The 22222-nt window shown below is 41.1% G+C and overlaps 1 protein-coding gene across 12 annotated transcripts in view; it reads left to right on the top strand.

The window, feature by feature from the left end:
* Positions 1-22222, top strand: part of FAM13C (family with sequence similarity 13 member C) — a 261546-nt gene that overhangs the window by 203728 nt on the left and 35596 nt on the right. For 8 of the 12 annotated variants that reach the window (XR_010589230.1, XM_008163198.4, XM_008163202.4 and 5 more), the window contains exons 12-14: positions 11756-11840; positions 12235-12300; positions 21088-21298. Coding sequence is in view for 11 of the 12 variants with exons in the window: in XM_008163198.4 (XP_008161420.2) it covers positions 11756-11840; positions 12235-12300; positions 21088-21298 (362 nt within the window). In the remaining variant the exon portion in view is untranslated. The remainder of the gene's footprint in view (positions 1-11755; positions 11841-12234; positions 12301-21087; positions 21299-22222) is intronic. The other 4 variants (XM_042854733.2, XM_065551856.1, XM_065551858.1 and 1 more) reach the window with 1 other exon arrangement.

Raw genomic sequence — 22222 nt, 5'->3', positions numbered from 1 at the left:
ACACACAAACTGCCAAAACAGATACTCTATTGTTCTTTGCCGAGAATATGTATTGAAAACATTCTAGTTTATTTTTAGCTGGAACTGTGATTTCAGATTAATAAAGGGCGGGGAGGTTATAGTGTTCTAATGCCATTTTAATTTTCTTGCAGTACAGAAATCAAACAAGTTAATACTAATTCAGTTCTTTTCTATATTAATAACTTTAAAGGATTTTCAAGGTTGAAAGCGTAAGCTTATCATGCTTTTTGCCCCAGACAATTTTACAAATCTGAAAAGTCCATCAGTAATTAAACACAAATCTGCTATTTAAAAATAATCCAGATGCAAGGGAAACCCTTACCTCCCGCACAGGCTGTATACTTGGGGAGGGGCAGAGCATGGCCTTTGGGGGATTATGGGAGTAATCAGTATGTGACAGGGAGGCCTGAGACACCCCTGTCCAGAGAATACCAATTGGAGGTTTTGGTTATTTTCCATTCTCCCCATTTGCCTTCTAAACTGAGAAAGGACAGACCAGATGAAGGGTTCATGCTCTTTCCCAGCAATTTCCACCTGTCTTCTCTTCTTTTTCCTGTGTCTTTTCCTGCAACTTTAAATTTGCCTGACTGGCCGCTTTGTGGCTCTAGAGCTATCTGGGTATCCAGTAACAATGAGGTTCACAGGGCTTCAGACTAACTTAATAATAATGGTGGATATTAGGGCTGTTGGTAGAGCTCGCTCTTCAAAAAACAATACCTCTCTACTTTATTTTCCCAGGTTCAGAGGGCAGGGGTCCAGAGACATAGGTGGTTTCTCTAGTCTTCCATGACTACTACATGTGTGAATGGGCCAAGTTGTGTTGTGATGGTGGTGTTTTTTCAGTTCTGTGCTTGTTCTTAGTATCCCGAGAGTCCATTCTAGATGCAAGTGATCTTCTCTGTGAAATACGATAATTCCTCACAGTGAGAATTTCTGTAGCTTATAAAAACATTTATGGTCCAGAAAGTTCTCAGGGGAGCATGGCTTTGTGGTCTCTGTGGCAGAGGAGAAGCCAGCTGTCTTTTCCTCCTTCACAGCAGTGCTTGAGGCTGTGTGTAGTTTAAGGGGTTAATACTGATCCATCAAACTCTTTATGGTTTGGGATGTGTGTCCCAGTTGCAGCCTGTTTGCCATTGTCCAACCCAGCGGTTTGGATCATCTGGGATGGTCAAGTGGACAGTTCGTACATCTGTTCAACCGGATGTTGGGGGAAGGATGTTCTCAATGGGGGACTGTTGAATTTGCTCCCCAAAGGTATGGGGAAGAACTGAACCTGAGTTTCCTGAACTAGGCCATAGTACATAGTATTTTCCTAGACTTCTCCTGAACTGGCAGTTTGAGGGAAACATTAATGGAGTCTTTGGTGGTGGTAGGATTTTTTTGGAGTGGGGAAAGTCAAGGGTGATTTATTTTTTAATTGGCATTTTAACTAAAGAATATATAGAAGAGTTTTGGTAGTTTGTACATGGAGCTAGAGGCTTTGAGCACATTTTTAGAAATGGGTTAAGAGGGGAAACTAAGATGTAAATAGACATGTCATACTAGGATAAGTGACTTTTGTGTCACTGTAGACCTTCTGCAACCTCACAGTTCCTCCATACCATGATATAATCAGAGTGCAGGTCTTGTTGTGGTTGATCATTGTCAGTAGGTTCCACATAGAAAGGAAATTACTACCTAGAAATGCCATCATGTATCATTTCTATTTTCTGTCACCTTACTGCAGTCTGAAAATTTCCTCGTTTTTTAAAGTTATGAACTGTAATAATCTATTTTCAGATTAATACAAGTAGTCAAGAATTTTTTCTTTGATCTGGATTAATGAAGCTTTTACTTTTTTCTTGTGACACTGAAATGGAATTAATTAGCGCTCACCCCATTCTTTTGAATTGTTAATTGCTTTGAAAGGATGCTAAAGGTTGAATAAACTGTGCCTTACAGAGGATATTAATTACCCCTTTCTCAAACTGCTAAAGCACAAACTCTTATTAAGGTGACCATACAGTGAGCTTTCCAAAAGATGTTTAAAGTAAAGATCTATATTCATGCAGATTTTCTCATAAATATTCTTATTCTGACTTTAAGAAAGTTTAAAAATGCATAACTTTAAATGTTGCCATGTGTTCTTTCAAGGAAGCTTATGTTAGAAATTCATGTCAAACTATATGGAGCCAGATTCTTATTTCATTGACATCAAAGTAAATCAGGAATAGTTGCACTGAAATAGAACTGTATGAGAACTATATAGTTGCAAATAGTGGTGTTGCACTAGCATAGAACTGTATGAGGTCAGAATCAGGTCCCAAGTATTAGGAGCTAGAGCCTCAGCTGGTGTAAATCTGTGTAGCTTAATTGTCTTAAATGGAGGTGACTCTCAGTTTATAATCTTACCAAAACACTATTAAAGTTGGGGGGCACACTTTGTGACTTAACTTTTCTTTATAGCTGTATAATTTTTTGTTTGCTTCTCTGAACAACCTCCTTCTCTTAGTAGCCTAGACCAGTGGTTCTCAAACTAGGGCTGCCACTTGTTCAGGGAAAGCCCCTGGCGGGCCGGGCCGGTTTGTTTACCAGCCGCGTCCGCAGGTTCGGCCGATCGCAGCTCCCAGTGGCCGCGGTCCCCTCAGCCCGCGCCACTTCCTGCAGCTCCCATTGGCCTGGAGCAGCAAACCGTGGCCACTGGGAGCTGCAATCGGCCGAACCTGCGGACACAGCAGGTAAACAAACCGGCCCGTCCTGTCAGGGGCTTTCCCTGAACAACCGATGGCCCTAGTTTGAGAACCACTGGCCTAGACAAAAACCTGGCAAATAGTCGGTTCTCTAGGAACTGGCTGTTTTCCTAAGGGTTAGTGAAAAAGAGAATTTTAACTAACGAGCTATGCCTCCTTGTCCATGATATCATGTTGGGTCTCTAATCAATACAAATGTTAATGTCTCAGCTTCTACTTCTGAATCCTCAATGATTTCTGTAGCTTTTTGAATGTGTTCTACAACTCTAAAGCTAGTCCACTCTTTAATGGTAAGACAACTGGGGGGAACGTCCATTTTGGTGGAGGTTGTAAATTTATAGGTAGAAATAAAATGTTCTTTTTGGCACATGAGGTCCACCCATCGGGACTTATTGGCTAGCAGTGGCTACTTTTCACACTGGGAGAGAAAAGAAAAGGAGTGAAGGCTTGGAAGCTGGGCTCAGGACGAGGACGCCATATCTGAATATTGCATTTGAGGATACACCCATATCTCTAGGATAGTGACCTATAGAAGTGTGAGCAGAATGTCAGGGGCTGGCCTAGTATACCTCTTCCAAGGCTGAAGCTCCTTTTTTGACCCAGGAGACTGTCCTGCCCTGAGACAAGTGAGCTTTGATGCATAAAAGAGCTACATACACCTCTCTCAAGAAAAATCCAGTCCATTCAGTTAGGACAGATCGAGAGTCTGTTTCCTTTCTGGGGCCTTGCTAACAGAAAGATAAGGATTTGGACATTCTAAACTCTTACACTTAGTCCAGATAAAATATTGAGACACTCACTATATCAAGGTTATGCTATAATTTTTCCTTAGCTAAGTTTTCCCAGGGTCAGGGCCAGTCCCATGGGAGCCAAAACTGGATCAGCAGTAGCCAAAGCTGCTGTGCCAACAGGTCATTGGGCGATACTGGCTTATTTGTGGCTGGTGTAGAAAAAAGCTGTGTCAAAATTTCTGTGTCATGATCAGAGCACTACCTGATGGCATATCCTGGAGGAGGAAGACTGCCTATTGATATTGGTGGAGTCCTGGAGCATTTATAAATATAACATTTATTTCACTAGAATTTGTTTGTCCTGTTGTGGTGTGTTTACATACTTGAGCACCTTTTCATTACCGCTTTATCAAAGGGTATGTCTACACTGCAGCTGCTACCGTGCGTCCCAGCCCAGGTAAAAAGACCCTCGCTAGTTCTGCTCAAGTTAGCATGCTAAAATAGCAGTGTGGGCATTGTGGTATGGGCAGTGGCATGGGCTAGCCACCTGGGCTCAGACCCAGGTGGTCAGGCAGGCTTGTACTCAGGCAGCTAACTGCTGCCACCTGTGCTGCAAAATTATTGCTGCTATTTTTAGCACACTAGATCAAGCAGAGCGCTCAGTTTGGTGGTGGTAAGGTCAGATAGGTTAATTGGATATTTCAGTCTCTGCAGCATTCTGTTAAAATCAGAATTATATATACCGATATCCATGTAACAAGTTGTTATCCAGGACATATTCAGAAAATTATATAAGTGTATTTGTTGTTAATTATTTTTAGCCTTTCCACAGTCAGTGAAAATCCGCCATCCACCCACCTTCCACAGATGGTGAAAAATATAATTTATAGCATCTGAATGCAAACCAGCTGGTAAATTACAGCATAAGCATTTCTAAAATACAATGTTAGGCATTGTAGTCTGTGTGACTGCTTTTATATTGGCACTTACCATAAGTGCTATGGGTAATTTTGAAAAATAATTAATAGGACGATTCTAAATTAAGGAGTATAATTTCCCCTTGATATGGGAATTAGTTGTTTGCATTCCCATGACCAACCATATTTGCCTCTGCCCTCCACATCAGTATTAGGCAAGTTAGAGACACTAAATAGGTCTCGCTTGTATGCCTTTGTCATCAGGGAGAAGCACAAGGGGAAATTCAGTGATAGGATCAGACCCTCCACTAGCCTGCACTTTGTGCAGTCTTTTACACTTGTACCAATGGCAAAACACTACCATTGTGATTTGGTATAATTTTCCATTCACTTTGCACCTGTGTAACTGAGAGCATGAAGTTCGAGGGAGTGGAGAATCAGGCCCACAGCCTCTCAAAAACTCTTACTAGCTAATTGACACATGTGGAATGCCTAACTAAGCCACCATGGCCACTAAAGAAAGGCTATTGCCCGCTAAAACTCATGATCCACACCATTGGTTGTGTCTGTTTTCAGTTGGAGAGGGCCCTACGGCAGAATCACTTACCAAGTCAGCTAGTAACAGATGGTTTTTAAAAAGGGGGGTTTTTTTATATTGACTGGCAGTGATTAACTAGCCACCTTGTTGTTTCCAAATATTATTCAGTGGGGGTGAAATTCAGCAGCCCTGGTGTGGAGGGCCAGCAAAATACTCTCCCCACCACCACTTAAAATTCAACAGAGGGCAGCACAGGGGGTGATCACACAAGGTGTATCTCCTATGCGCTGCAGAAAGGCTCTCCACTCTGGTGCCACGTAGGCTGATGAGGCTTTGGAGAGAGATATAGAGACAACTGCAGGTAGGACCAGAAGCAGCTAAAGCAGGGACTGCAGTACTGGAGGGGTGGGTAGAATGGGTGGGGCCCAGCTGGGACAACTCCTCCTGGCACCCCTGGAACCCAGAACTGTGCATGGGAGACCCCACATACATTCACTCTGGGAGCACTAGGACCTGTTACCTCCCTTTCCACCTGTCACATGGACTTAGGAGAAAGCTGCAAAGAGGCAGCAGCCAGAAATGCCAGCTGGTAGGGGCAGAAACAGCCAAAGCAAGGAACTTCAGATGTTTAAAGAAATGTATATGGTTTTGACTGGGCTTTCTCTACCATGTGCTGATTGGCTGTTTTCTCTAACACGCCTCTTCCTCACAGTCTTTTCAACCTCAGCATCACCCCACACCTGCCTCTTACCTTCTTCTCCCTTGCCCTGTGCCCTCACCCCCTCTTTCTTTCAATGACTCCCCCTCCTTCCTTTCCTTTCCTTTCCTTTCCTTTCCTTTCCTTTCCTTTCCAATTAGTTTAGCCCCTCCTAACATGCCCACCTAAAGGAAAAAATATGAAACTAACATGACGTTTGCCAGCATCACATTGTTCACTCTGCTTGCCCCTACCCCTACCGTGTGTCTGTCTATTTAGATTATAAGCTCTTCAGGGCATGGATGGTCTTTTAGTTCTGTGTGTACAGCACCTAGCACAATGGGGTTCTGGTCACGACTGGGGCTCTTAGGTGATAGGATAATATAAATAATAAGTGGGCTGCATTTGTGCAGATCCAGTAGCCCTAACACCTCATGGAAGTGGCTGTGTCTACTATTTCAGACCGTAGAAATCATATAAAATATATAATTTTGAATGAATACTGATGAAATTTAAGTGATTAATTCTGAATTAATGTCTTGATCTTGCAAGCACTTATTACTGGGTGCTTAATATTTGAAGTACTTATAGCAGGGGTGAAGACCAGCTGTTTATTAGACACTGGCTCAGAAGTCACTATCAATACTGAGTCACATTTTTGAAAATATTTGAAGGATAAGGAGCCAATTATGCACAACACATGTCTAATGTCAGCTAATGGACTGGCAATCCCAGTGCTGGGATGCCTCAAAGCAGACATAGAGTACATGGGTCAGACACTGCCAAGAAAATGCATCTTCATCCTGAAAGCCACAATCTCTGAAGGAAGTCCCAGAGATGGAGTCCCAGAAATTCTAGTGATGAACATCATTATTGAAGATAAGGAACCAGGGGGGAATGAACCATCATGAGCACTCTAAGAAAAATGCTGCGCTGAATAGAGTACTTGCTTGAGTGGAGAGACAGCATGATTCCCTGGATCCTGCTGGGCAGATCTGATATGTTAAAGTGGCCAGAAGACAGAAGTGGTCATTCCTCCCTGGAATGAGAAGATCAAGTACTTGTAGATCCTATGTCTGGGACAAACCTACCAATTGGGTATCGGATAGCTAATGTACTGGCTAATGCCATCAAAGGAAGAATACCAGTGAGACTTCTAAACTCAAGTGTGTAGGCTGTGGAGTTGTATCTTCAAACCAGAGTTGCAGGGGTACATCGGCCTGAGGAAGTGGTCCCTTAAGTGGAGGTGACCTTTGCAGGGAATGGAGATAAGCTGCTGGTGACAAGAAAGGAGAACAAGTTGCCTCTGCTAGAGAAGGACGTGGTAGGAAACTGCCCGTTCCAATTAAGGAGCCCCAAGGGCTGACTCCAGCACAGGTGGCCGAATTGAGGGTGTCACTAGAGAAGCAACAGAAATCTTTTCTAAGGATGACTGTAGCAGGGCAGTTACCCCGCTCCTGGAAAACAAGGTTAAAAGCTGATTGGGTGTGGCCACAGCTGTGGCTGCCTCCCCAATCAGGCCACACCTGGCCCTGTTATAAGGGCTCAGGGAGGAGCTGGGTCAGTCTCATTCCAGCTTTGAAGTGGGAAGGACCTAGCTGCCTGGGAACACAGGGTACCAGAAACAGAGCAATGCTGAGGAAAGGCAAGAGGAGCTGGGGAGCTCCAGCCTGGCAACTCCCAAGGCTGAGGCCTTGTTAAAGGCCCAAGAAGGTATTGGGGCTGCAGAGGCAGCTGATCCAACCCCCTTGCCAATGATGAGTGGCCATTACAGACTTCAGTTTGCCCCAGTGAGTGGGGGCTAGATGACAACAGGCAGTAGCCACTGAGGCAAGGTGGGTATGAGGGATTGGGGGTTCTCTTGGTTGGGCAGAACCCCAGAGTAAGGAGCACCGGGGACTGGGAGGGACACGGGGCCTGAGGCAGGCAAGACACTGGCCAGCAGGAGGCGCTCTGGAGATGGAGCTAATTCCCAGACTGACCAGCAGGAGGTGCCGTGCCGGTGAGTGCTCAATGTGCTACAATGACCAAGACTTTGGTTATACCACCCTGGTTATGCATATACACACGGTGGTCACTAACCCAATGACAGCAGAAACATCAGAGAAGATTTCCCCAAGTGTTTTGAGGTTAAAAAGCATGTCCAGAATCTGATATTCCAAGGTGTTCTTAAGGAAAGCCACAGTGCCTGGGCATTGCCTGCAGTAATCATGATCAAAAAGGATGGCAGAGTGGTTTGGTTGTGATTTCAGGAAACTGAATGAAGTGGCATGCAAGGACATCTCCCCACTGCTCTGTGTGGAGAAATCATTAGATGTGTTGGGAAATGCAAGAGTGTTCTCAACTCTTGCTCTGACTTTGGGCTATTTTTATGTAGCAGCGGAGGCACAAGATAGGGAAAAGACTGCAGTACCGACTCCTTTCAGGCTGTTTGAATGGACATGATTACCATTTGGCTTGTGCAACGTGCCTGCTACATTCCAGAGGCTACCAGAGGGAGTGTTGGCAGACTACATTCTGGACACCTTGTTGATATATCTAGATGATATTACTGTGTTCTTCAGAGACTTCAAAAGTCATATAGAAAAGCTGGATTTGATCTTCGCATATTTGAAGGAGCATGACTTGAAACTGAAACCTAGCAAGTATTGCCTTCTGCAAGTGGAAGTCAAATTCTTGGGCCATATGATGTTGACGGATGGCATCCAGGTAGAAAAAGAGAAGACCAAGACATTGGAAAAACTGGCCTGCCTCTACTACAGACAGTTCATCCCCAAATTTCCACACATTGCTGCACCTTTACATCAGTTAGTGGCAGAGGCGTAGCGAGCGCCCTCCGTACCCTCCGACCGGAGGGGGCCCAGCAAGGAAGGGGGCCCCTAAAAGTGGCAAAATAAATACCGCATTCCAGTTTCTGCATTGTAAGGGGCCCCGCCCGGGCGTATATTCGGAGGGGGCCACGTTCTTTGTTGCTACGGCCCTGGCTGGTGGGCCACCTGGGCTGAAAGAAGGGGAATGACCAAGCACTACACTTTGTGTGGGATGCTGCCTTGTCAAGAAGCCTTCGATGAGCTAAGACTACAGTTAATGACACCAGCTGAACTTGCATATCCTGACTTTAGTCTGCCTTTCATAGTGACCAGAGATAAGATCCTCCATGGCCTAGATGCGATACTGAGTCAAAAGCAAAGGGGGGCTGAACGTGTGGTTGTGTATATGAGCTGTAGGTTAAGGCATTCAGAGAAAAATTACAAGAACTACAGTGCTTTTAAGCTGGAGTTTGCTTGCCCTTAAATGGGCTGTCACAAAAAAGTTTAATATACTCTATGTTCACGATGGTTTCAGATCACAATCCTTTCCAGTACCTGCCAACCACCAACCTGGATGCTGTTGAGCATTTTTGAAGTGCATTGCAAGCTGGGAAGACAAAATATCAATTTTGACTTATTATATTGACTGTCCCCAATGGAAGAACCAGAGGAGAGTGAGGATTTAGAAAAATATTTCCTAGTAATCCTTGAAGATGTTGTGTGGGTATGCCTGTGGCTGGAGGAGCCAGAACCTGAGGGTTATTGATGAGTGAGGAAAACTTCCCAGAATGCAGGGGGGGAGAAATCCTTTGCCTTTCAGGAATGACCTAATGATTTCAGGGTACTCCTGGGAAGAAGTTCAGGTTCTGCAGCAGCAGGGTAACATCAGATTAGTCCTAGCAGCAGTTGTGAAGAGAACTAGATCTATCTGGACGTTTGGAATCAAGGACCCACAATCCAAGAAATTAAGCCAGCAGTGGAAACAGCTTAAGTTTCACCGTGGAGTGTTGACCTGGGTTTTATATGACCCAAGAGAAGGAGAAGAGGTGAGGCAGCTGGTAGTGCTGGTATCACTATGCAAGCAAGTTGATGAGGCTAACCATGACCACGGAAGGCATTTCAGAGATAGGAGTACCCTGGAGATAAGTTATTACTGGCCCATGATGGTAGTGATGTCCAGTCCTGGGTTAAGCAATGCAAGCAATATGCCCTAGCCAATGACATTTCTTCGTATCAGCGCTCCTTTAATTTGCATCAATGTTACAGCCCCAATGAAGTCTTAGCAATGTACTACACCCTGCAAGAGAAGAATGAAAATGTGTTAGTCCTCACTGACATGTATATCCAGCAACACATCCAGGTCCAGGAAGAAGATACCGGACTTGCACATTTGTTGTAACTGAAATTTACTGCACTTCAGAGACTGCTGCATTGAACCTTACCCAAGCCACTTCCTCTCAATGTTTATGCTGCGCAGTGTTGTTTAATCCCCAAGAAATGGTGTTGGTGTAAATGGAGTGTGTGAGTGTTTAAGTGAATTGCAGTGATTAAAGGGTTACCAGTGAGTTAGTAATATCCTGGAGTAGGGGCACCCTCATCCCAGCCAATAGATGCCCATGGATAAATATCCAGGAACCCCTGGGCTCAGTCCTTCCTGTATGATGTGAGTCCTATTCACTTGGCACCTGGAGGGAAAGTAAAGATGGGCAGGACCAGGGGGAAGTGCATTCAGGTGGGGACTCGGATCCTTTCGTCACTTGGTTCAGCCAGGGTACTGTGTACAGAGAGAAATTTCCCTACTATGGTGGGACAAATCCCCTGCTTACACACAGACTGAGTCGGAGGCTGCGGAAGGGAGACCTGGACCCAGATTATGCCAGTTCTGTGCCTGTTGGAGATTTCCCCTTCCCTGGATATACTCAACAAGGAGCCATTTTCCACTCCCTTGCACTGTCTGAATGCCACAAAGGGAGGAGATCAGAGCTGGGAATCTTCCCTTACATTTCTATTTTATTGCCCACAGCCCAAATGTACCTTTAACAGAAAACCCTACTGACCTTGGGTTTATAAAGTGGCTATGTCACAAGAGAGTAAAAATTGCATTGACTTATGAATTTGCATGATACATCACTGATTATGGTACACAGGGGAAGCTATAATTTGCATAGATGTTTGGGTCATCCCTGTTCAGAAAGAATCTACATCTTGATAACCCTGAGCAGATATAATTAGGGATATAAAATTAAGGCTACATAAGCATGAGGACAAATATTTCTGGGGCAATGCTGATTTTGTCAGCAAGTGCCTTATTGTTTCACTGGGGCTTGGTTTTATGTGTTTCAGCTATGTGAGCTTTTAGACAGCCCTCTGCATTTTCATGCATCTTCCATTGCTGTCTGTATTCCCCTTGAGGGAGGGTAATTGAACATACAGAGCGTCAGGAGTGACTCATTTAATCCAGTCAGGTTGTGATTAGGCTTTCAGAGCATTTGCATCACAGCAAGATGCTTGTGTCAGATTGTACAGCTGAATATTACACTCAGCATTGAAGATTAAAATGAAAAATGGACCAAGCGTGAAACAGTAGCTGAAGGTACTGGTATAGATAAGCAGCCTTGTCCTCATTAATTTGTCTGCAGTGAGCGACAAAGATCTGTTAATTTTGTCTTTGCAGCTGATGGAAAATGATATGATAGCCTGATAGAACCAGCAACAACCTCCCTACAAAAAATATCTGTACAAGAACAAATCAAAAACAACCTCTTCCAAGAATCCCGAGGAAGACTGTGTAGCTCTCAGTAACTCTTTGTTCACTGCGGTATACTTCACAATATGCTGTAGAGAGGTTTTGTTTTTTAGGGTTTTTTTTATGAATGGTAAACTGGGAGGGGCATAATGTCATCAGATCCTGATGTCAGCACAATGAATGAAATGCTTGCATAGCATATTGCTCCAAGACCAAGAAAACAGACACCACCTCAGATTGGCTTCCTAGAACAAATTGTCTTTTGCTGACGAAATCACCATTCCCACGTGTGTTGAATAATCCATATAAGTTAGGATTTAGATAAGCAGAGGACATGAAGATACACATGGAATAATACAAATTTGATCTCTTACACATCCCTTTAAGAGCTGTTGGTGGATCACCCCTTCTGCAGGCACTGCTAATGGGCTCAGTGAACTGAAGACGTGTCACTGTATTTTTGTTGTTTTCTATCTAGCCCAATGTTCTGCTTTTGCCTGCACAATTCTTTGTTAAAGCTACAAGCCCTTGAAACTGACTTGTGCTCTGCATTTTTGCCAACCCAGGAAGAAACTCCTCAGGCTTTCAAGGATCCTCCAGCCCCTTCATCAATTCAATCCAGTGTGCAAATTGATGGGGCTAGTTGTGGAGGTAAGCTGCTATGTCATGATGTGTCCTCATTTGCAATTACAAGGTAGTCTTATGTTCCAATATAATCTAATATTTGCAGCCCCATGGAACACAGCACAGATGAAATGTGAAGGCTGAAGCACAATGAGCTGCTGCAAATGCTAAAAAATGTAAACAAAGGGATAAGATGTGTTAGTAAGGATAGAAATAAATTGCAGCAATCTTCTACTTTTCCTAGGTATCGCATTTTGCTTTACAGGCAATTTTAAGAGTCCAGATTCCTTCTTTTTTAGTTTGAGCTGTATGTTTCTTTCAAGAGAGTTATGTTCTTTATTTCTTTACTGTGTTGCATCTGCATTGTGTGTGTGATATTCTGCCATTTCATGTAATTCTGTTTTGCAATTTTTTTTGTCAGAGCAATGTCACTTCATTTCTCCTATTATTGATTTTAATTTAATGCATCAGCAGAGAGATAGTGAAGGTGAGTTTTACAGCACGTTGATTTTAATCATTCATGAATCTGCCTTGTCCATCTTGCATATTATGATGTGTTCCTTTTTCTTTTCTTAGCCCTATTCACAGAAACTAATTCCTCCAAATAAATGGCCCTAACACTTGGCATCATTTTCTGTCTGTTCATAGTTTATAATCACAGGGATGGCTGAATCATGATTTTAAGCAGAAGGGGAATCATTTTTTCTGAAAAATAGGTCATAGTTAATAAGACTAACATACCACACAGAGGAATGATATGTAAACTTTAATTGTGTATGGTCAACATTAAGGCAAATAGGTCAGTAACACGAGGCCTAATCCTAATTCTGCAAGGTAAATTTTATGGGTAAAAGAAAGGTGAGTTCAGAAAAGCTTATGTCAGAAGCTGTTTGTTTGGATTTTCTGTAAAATGCGATTATCTATTTTATATTCTTTTGATTACTTACGCTATTCTACTTTAGACATTCTCAAATGATGGTGATGTACTGCAAAAAATAAGGAATAGTTACACATAACCCTAATCATTGAAAATCTAAGCAATGCAAAGGATGATACATACTGTAGCCAAAAAGAGAGTGTAGCATTTTGGCTTCTGAATTGATTAGGAATAGGTTGTTTGGGTTTTTGTGTGTTTTTTCCGGCTGCTGCAACATAGGTGGAAAAACACCTTAACAGGTTTCAAATACAGCTGTAGGAATTCCTAACAAGCCTAGTTTCTCACCTGTATATTTGAGTCAAGAATGGAGACTATGCAAATACTACACAGGGCAAAGAGGTCTTGTAGTTTGCACTAAAACTGCATTGGCTCTTCCATTCATTGGCAAGGTCAATTTTTTGTCCTTTTCCAATTTAACACAAATATTTTGCTTCTGCAGTTTCATAATTCATAATCAGAGAACACTTGATATTCAATGGAAGACTCTGCAACCTTTACCTTTGATTTGATTCTGACTGTATTTAAACTGTTAAAAATCTCCCACTTCAAATAACACTTACAGCATTAATCTGTTCATTTACATTTACACAGCAGGATACTGGAAGATGTAGCATTTCTCTCACACAGTCCAAATAGAGCATGATCTGCCATTCAGTCATTTCCAACCTGTGCGTTAGGGGAAGCTTGGTTATGCATTCATATGCATTAGATATACATTGTTTTGCAGTAGCACCCGCTTTTGGCTGTTTTTGTTTACTGACTTGTTATTTTAACATAAACCACACCGGTCCTTTTTCTCTCTCTCTTAAACTACTGGTGGAATTTATCAGTTCAATCAGTTGAAACACAGTAATCACAGAGGTCTAGATTCTGCTATCAATTATATCAATGTAATTTGGATGAAGTCGGTGGATTTATACCAGGATAACTGATATCAGAATCTGGCCTTTAGGGTATTTTTAGTGCTGGGCAAATAATGGATATTTCAGTTCATTGGGAATTTTGAAATACTGAAAAAAATATGTTTTGGGTCAAACCAAAAATGATTATTTTTTTTAAATTTTCAGTGAATCAAAAAGTTGAAAAAAATGTAGAGTTGTGTTGAAATGTTTCAATTTGGGGGCATTTTGCCAGAAGCCAAGGAGGACTAGATTGCCAAAACACTTGGGCTAGGGAGATGGTGTGGGAGAGGAGAGAAGGACCTGCAGTCCCTTATAATCTTTAGTAAAGTGGTGAAGGTACTCTCCAGGGATGTGGAAGACCTGAGTTCTGTTTCTCCTTCTGCCTTATGTGGAGAAGGAGCGGGAAGTTAGGTCTCCTAGTTTGCAAGAAAACTCGGTACAAATTCAGAAACCATTCCAGGCTGACCAAATCTGCATTTTTTTCAGTGAATAAATAGTGATATTTAAAATTTAAAATGCATAATTTTGTAATATAAACATGATTACATAATAGATTTCACTTCTCTGATTTCACATTCCAATTAATAAAAGTAAAGGAAATACCATTTTTATGAACCAAGGTTAACTAGAGCATACTGGCAAAACAATGTAATGCTTAGGATGCAATTTTTTCTAGGGATCCCACAATGTTTAGTGACTCTCATTCTATAAGTCCCTGAAGACTGTGCGGGACAAGCATGTTCAAATTTACTTACGAATCCGTAACTTCTTGAACCAGTCTTTGTATAAGGAGGCTATGATGAATTTCAATGATCATGTATTCAAACATATTAAAATAGGAGGAAATAAAATTAATGAATGTAAATAATTACTTTGCATAACTTTGGGGTATGTGGCTACATAGCTAACAAAGTGTGTATCTAACTGTGAGTGGTTGAACTATAAGAAGTTTTACATGTCTTTTACGAAAAATGCTAATTCTCTCAATCACTGACACAGTATATATTTGAATGCATATGTATATTTTACCTATATATGTAGTTTTTCACATGTAACAGATGTGGATAATTTTTATTTTATTTAACTGTTTAAGAGCATCATGTGAGAACACAGTTTTGAAATTGTTTCTATGGTAGTTTTAATGTCCCCATTGATCAGGCATATTGCATGTTTTGCATGTGTTACTAACCCTTGGCTTAATGTCAGATTTTGAGCTCTGGTTTAGTGCTGACATCAGACCAAATTTGTCGGATTAGGATAGATGTAGGATTGGAGCCAGTTTGCTGGTTTGGGTTAAGGATGGTTTTAGCTTTTGATTTTTCACTAAGGTTAAAAGGCTAGGGTAAATGTTGGGCCCATTCATTGGTCTAGGCTAAAGCCTGGGATCCTTTTGAGGGCCCAGGCTGGAGTATAGAGTTGATGCCAGGATTGTGGCCTGAAACTGTTAAGATTGGGGCCAACTTGTGAACTTGGGCTAGTGCTAGGATGCCATGAGTTTAGGACCGTGGCTATGGTTGACATTGGACTGTTTTATGGGCCCTATCTAAAATTGTGCTTGGGTCCTGTGATGGGGGACACTCTCACCGCTTGTAAGTGCCTCTTGCCAGATGGATGCGAACCTGCACTCTCTCTATCTCTCTCTCTCTTCACGGTGCCCTCTAACGGCTGTTGCCCTTGTCGGGCGGGTCTTCAGTGGCTCAGCCCTCCAGCCAAGTCACACACAATCAATATGCATGAACGCACAAACCCTTTCCACGGTAAAAAGTCCAACCAGGCTTGTCCCTGTGCCATTGGTGATGTCTTTAGCCATTCCTCTGGGCTCAGTTCTCAGCCCCTTCTGGGCTAGCTTTAAGTCTCTGTCTGCCCTGGTATAGAGCAATGCCTCAAGGGCTTTCTCTCTGGAGACTCTTTAAGTCCTACCCTTCACTTGGGCCTCTAAACAAGCCTTATCCCCTTCTCGGGGCTTAGGTCACCCTGCCAATGGCCAGTAGGGGGACCTCTACCTGCCCAGTACTCCAAGTCCTGACCCAGAGACCCTATAAATAGCAGCCACGTGCTTCTTCCTGCAATAGTTGCTGCTGCTATTCTCTGGGCCACTTCCCACTTAGCCCCTTCCTTTTCACCTTTACCTCAGGGCTGAAGTTCTTCCTCGCGGAATGCCAATGTCAGCAGAACCCATCTTCTGATTCTCCCTGGAGCTCCAGCAAGAAGCATCTTTCTTGCTCCTCTGGTCTCTGCCAGGAACTGCTCAGCCCCTGTAACTCCTTTTATCTGAGCCTGCTGAGCTTTGATAGGATGCTTCCCAGGCCAAGAGGACCCACCTTTACTGCTCCTTTTCTGGGGTGGGGTGTGGTAGGATCGCAACACCTCCAGCAGGGCGTCTCAAAGGGCCTGGTACATCCCATCACAGGTCCAATTTAGGAGCCCAGGATATTTTTAGGGCCAGTTCGTGTGTTTAATCTAGGCTTAGGGGTATGAGTAGTGCTGTGGTTGCCTTGTGCCCAGCCAAGCTGTAATGAACCCCATTGTTCAAACTTTGTCCATCACTCAGTCTGACCTCATAGTGCTGTTAGTGCCTCATAGTGGCATAACACTTATGCCATTGAAACTTATGTCACACAGAGGTCTATTTTTTCACACCTCTGAGCAACATAAGTTTTGCTGTCATAAGTGATAGTGTAGACATGACCTTAGCCTGCCCAGAGAACAGACAGTCTTCTTCCCCCGCCCCCTTCCCTGGGCAACAATGCAACATATAGGGGAAACTAAGACACACTCAGGATTCATAAAAATATTACAAAAAATTCCCACTTCATCACATCTTGTATTTGGCAGAAGTACAGATTTGTGAACAGCCTCCACCGAGAGCCCCAGATTCAGAGTGCAAAATATGGAAATCTTTCTGCTGCCCTTATGGTATTCAGGGACCTGCCAAAATTTTAACAATGCCATTTTTTTTTGACAGTGCAAACCCCAGTACTTAATATGGTTTCGGAATAAGAACACTTCCTTTTAATTATGCTATTTCCACCTGTCCCCACAATGATTCCTTATGTTTCTCAAAGCTTGAAAAGTATGCGAAATTTAAAAGGAGTTAATGCAGTTCATTCCAGAGGACACCACAGTATTGTTTTTGAGGGGGAAAAAAAGTAGGTTAGATTCATGTAGTAATTGTATTATGTCTTTTAAACCAATGAAGGGATTCACTGACAGAAGATAGCATTGTTGCTTACCTTTGCTACGTAGCATTCGTTAATCCATTTATTTCACATGTGAATTGTTTGTGCAAGTCACCAACTTAGGCAGGCACAACGTTCTAACCTACATTTCTTCAAAATTCCTTTCTGCATATTTCACTGGAGAAAGGATTTGGATCTCTCACATACTCTACAAATTCTGGACAATATAGGTCTGGGGAAATATTTTTCCATGTATTTTTCCACAGTGTGTGTCTTATAACCCGTTTTTTTGTCGGTTGATAACCATGAAAGTTATAAAAGACAGTGTAAACTTTTTCATTTTATTTACATTTCATTGTAAATCACCAGCCTACACTATATTTGGTGGGTTCACAAAATGTAAAATGGTCATTTATATTGAAAAGATTATATAGTGCTTACACTGTTAGCTAACAAGTGATGTTCTGTAACTCTGGAATAGAGTATTTTGCTGTTTTTAACATCATTACATGCATTTGTAATATTTTATTTTGCATTTTTATTTTACTTGTTTTCCTAAATTGTGTAATTATGGGTCAGCACAGGACATGCATAGTCTCTGCATGGCTTTTATATCTTTTGATAAATCTGTTCATACTGGTTCCTCTTTCCAGGGGATTTATTTAAGGGGGTGGGGGAGTACAAATGGGGAGAAAATGATTTTTCTGTCCTGCAAAATATTTCAAGATTTCAAAATTGTTCACAGTCTACGTTGGGATGAAACCGAGACTTTTCAAAAAAAAAATTGCAAAAAAACTCCTCCACACAGAGAGAGGGAATAGCCAATAGCCCAGTGCTTATGGCACCCTTCTGGGATGTGGAAGACAGGAGATCCAGGATCAAGTCCCTGCTCTACCTGATTCATGGCCCAGGATGGAATTTCTGGTCAAATAAGAGCGAGAGAGAGAGACCAAGCTCCACCTCAGAATAGCCAATAGCCAAGTGACTAGGGCACTCCCTCATCTCAGGTGAATGCCCTAACCACCAGGCTTATTGGCTGTGCTGGGGTGGGTCTCTCTTCCTCTGTCCTCTTGGAGCTGTTAGAGCATTCTCCTGGGATGTGGGAGTGCCATAACCACTGGGCTATTGCCTATTCTGGGGTGGGTCTCTCTTTCTCTCTCTTTTGACCAGAAATTCCATCCTGGACAAGAGAAACCTTCCCAAAGAAACTTTTATCAAAGCCAAGATATTTCTGTGAAAAGTTTCAGTTTCAACTAATCAGCACTTTCTGATGACAATCTATTTCATTGAAAAATTTCCTGACCAGAACTAGTTGTGACAAATAAGGCCAATGTACCTGGTTTGTAATTCTGTCCAATAATTTTTTGCTTAATAATTTCTACTTCATTGGTCAAATTCTCCTCTCCAGCATACTAGTAGCTCCTCAGGCTTCAGTGAAGTGGGAGAACTGGCTATATCACGGGTCGGCAACCTTTCAGAAGTGGTATGCCAAGTCTTCATTTATTCACTCTAATTTAAGGTTTTGTGTGCCAGTAATGCATTTTAATGTTTTTAGAAGGTCTCTTTCTATAAGTCTTTAATATATAACTAAACTATTGCTGTATGCAAAGTAAATAAGTTTTTTAAAATGTTTAAGAAACTTCATTTAAAATTAAATTAAAATGCAGAGCCCCCCAGACCGGAGGCCAGGACCAGGGCAGTGTGAGTGCCACTGAAAATCAGCTCGCGTGCCGCCTTTGGCACACGTGCCATAAGTTGCCTACCCCTGGGCTATATTGCTTAATTTGTCTGCACAGGAAGATGCTACTGCTTATTGTTGGCCTCAGCACCCCCACTATAAAAATTGTTCCAGCATTCCTGGCTGCACGGGCAACCGTAATTCTAATTATTTAGCACATCACTTTGCAACCATTATAACCTGCTTCTACCATGTTTTTTAATGTCAAAGTGTCTGAATCAGTAATGTGGTACACTGTAAACAAATACTCTATTCATATATAGATTAATATTCCAAACAGAACTATTTATATTGCTCCTAAAAATGAAAACAAGTAAAATAAAAATGCAAAATAAAATATTACAAATGCATTTAATGATGTTAAAAACAGCAAAATACTCAATTTCAGAGTTATAGAACATCACTTGTTAGCTAACAGTGTAAGCACTATATATAATCTTTTTAATGTAATCTTTTTAATTTAGGAAAATTTTGTGTTGTGTTGCCTGTAACATAGAAACAATTGGACAATGTCTGATAAAATAATATTTTAGATCATTTAAATCTATTTATTTTGAAGTCGGTGCCCAATTTTCTGCTTTCGAGGAGGGAGGCTGCTTGGAGCCACTATTTTCCCTATGCTAAACCAGCTCAGTGATTATCTATTGTGCAGATAATAATTAAAATACAGTATAACAGTTCCATCAAAATCTTAATGGAAAAGGCCTTTTTATCTCTGAAAGTCCTACACCCTCACCATGGGAAAATCCACAACTTAGTGCTCTAAATTAATAGGAGTTAGAGGTATGTCTTCTGAATTTTTGTAACATCATTGATTAAAATTTCATTTTTAATTAAAAGCAAAGGTGAAGGAACATTTTCTGCTTAACATTGCTGCTTAACTGACATCTCCTTGCTGATCTGGGAGAAAATTAATGTTCAGTTTCTTCTGCTGAAATTTTTGAGAAATATATGATATAAGGAATCCCTTGTAATGTATGTATGATACACAACTAATTCATGGTATGAACCTACAGTAAATATAAAAATAATTGATGCCGACTCCATTTTTGCATATAGATACAATTTTAAAGAGAACATAATAAAATTAACTTTGCCTAGTTACAATATAATACATTAGTTATTAATATAGATGGAAATTTCTCCCCAGGTAGTTGAGAGAAAACACTCTCTTTTGGAATTGAGAATTCTATTCTGGCTTTTGTAACTTGTTTGTACATATATTTTCAACAGGGCTTTGTATGTTGGTACAGGATTTCGCCATCATGAAGCAGAATCCTCTTAAAAGCACACCCCATGGGAAAAAATACCAGTTAAGGATAAAATTCCGGCCTATTTTGTGTAAGCCTCTTGAGGGTGAGGAAGAGGGAGCAGGGAGTCTCACCCTTTCAATGCAGACTCAGGGCAAGTTATGGACTAGAACTACGCAAGTCTTGTGGCCAATGGGCAAAAGGAGGGAGATGACGTTCATAGACAGATTTAAGACCTGAATGGACCATTATGATCATCTAGTCTGACCTCCTGCTTAACAGAGGCTGTAGAATTTCACTTAGTGTTTCTTACATCGAGCTGGATCTTGTGTTTGAGCTACAGAATATCTTTTAGAAATTCATCCAGTCTTGATTTAAAGACTTCAAGTGATGGAGGATCCACCGCATAAGTTGCTCCAATGGTTAATTAAGCTCACTGTTGAAAATGCTCCTTATGCATTCCCTCTCTCATACACTAGGCACTGTCCACTCCTTAGGAGCCTATGCAGCCATTAGTGCATGGGGACATTGCTGGCATAATGCCATATACCTAGAACCCCAAGGCAGCAGACAGAGTGTACCACCTACATTTTACTGTTTACACAACCAGTTTCAATTTTCTGTTCATGTATATTGGTCTGAATGGGTTAGTAATTAATTTTCTGCAGAGTGGCATCTTACCCTGAGAATTAAGAGCAGAATTCTACAGGATATGGGTCACCAGGCTAGAAGCACTCAATATACTGCATGATAGGGTCCTAAATGTGTTACTTCTGCAGATGTGTCCTATCCTTCTCCTGAGCAAAGGACTGAGCCTTAAATTAGGGAATGAGTCTTATTTTACATCTGTCTTCATATTCTTCTGCAAAGAGTACATTTCAGAGAAAACTGATTTATAAAAACAGAGAAAATGCTTTTATTCTGAGAAACTTCTCATCTTTCTTTTAACAAAACTTCATGGTTTATTTTTACACACACACACCTATCTGTATTCCATTGTGGAACTCAGAATACAGTGTTATACCAGTTGCTGTAACCTATGTATCCTCCTTTGTTATGCTCTGATTTGGTACCATGTTCTACCAGTGTATGCTGCATTGCTATACCATACATTATTCATTGTATTAATTGCAAAGTTTTCAAGCATCACACTTTGCTTCCATGAACACATTTGTTCATGTAGATTCTTATTTACCTCTATAGCTAACGAATTAGAGTGTTTTATGAGAGACCTTCAATCCCATATTGATTTGATCTTGTCGTTATAGAGCCTGTACCAGCCCATAGAGTCTGGCAGAGTGACGCAGACAACGGCCCAGAAGACCATCACTCCTTAGGGACCAGTAGACTACTATATCATATTACTGATGGAGATAATCCCCTTCTGTCACCACGCTGCTCAATCTTTAGTCAAAGCCAGAGATTTAATTTAGACACAGAGTCGGCCCCTTCCCCACCAAGTGCTCAACTTTTCATGATGTAAGAAAATATATTTTTAACTTTAATTTTTATTATGTTTGTACAGTCTAGAACATTTGACTCTTCACATTTCTCAGATATGGTCATGTCATTTGCTCTAAACAGGGATGTTTCATAATATAATATAATATAATATAATTTGGCATGATTAATTTGAAATACCATAAATATGACCTAACATTTTCCAATGAGAACAAAGTACAACATTAGCTGAAATCTCAGTTAATTATAGTGTAGTAATGACATTTTTAAAGGTTAGTTCATAATCGTCTGAAAAGTGAACACAGGATAAAAAAGGTTATTAAAGGTCTGATTCAGAAAAGTTCAACTGCAATGGAATTACTGCATGAGTCATTCATTGGAAATGGAAGGCAGTTTCACAAAACATCTGAATAGTCCTTGTAAGTCCTTTTTGGAAATTCTGAGAATTAATTTCATGCTGGAACTCTGTTTTCTTTAAATCTTAAAAATAAAGCTTAGGCAAATACAAATAATCAAGCCTATTTATTCACAAATCTAAAAAGTCACACATGAAATATCCTACACAATGATTAAGTCTATTGCCAGTAAGGATAGACTCTCTATTGCAATGCTAACTTCCTGTAGAATAGAAGGCACTATAATAATGAAATATTTTGTGCGTTTTTCAAGTTCTTGGCAACTTATGGTGACTAACTCTTAAACAAGAATGTCTACTTTTTAAAGTCCGAAGTTAAAATAGTATACTTACAAATATTTTAACTTGAAATAAAACAAACTTTAAAAAAAATAACTTTTTTTTATCCAGCAAACCCATTTTTTTGGTGAATGGAAATTAGTCAGAATCATTTTCAGTGGAGCTGATTGAAAACTTTCTGACTGAACATTTTTCTGTCAGAAAATGCCATTTTCCCAAAATCCAAACTGTTTATGAGAACGTTTATT

Source organism: Chrysemys picta, chromosome 7 (genome assembly GCF_011386835.1).
Source record: "Chrysemys picta bellii isolate R12L10 chromosome 7, ASM1138683v2, whole genome shotgun sequence".
In the NCBI taxonomy this organism is placed as follows: domain Eukaryota; kingdom Metazoa; phylum Chordata; order Testudines; family Emydidae; genus Chrysemys; species Chrysemys picta.
Note: the sequence above shows the minus strand (reverse complement) of the source record. Positions and strands in the feature narration are given on the sequence as shown.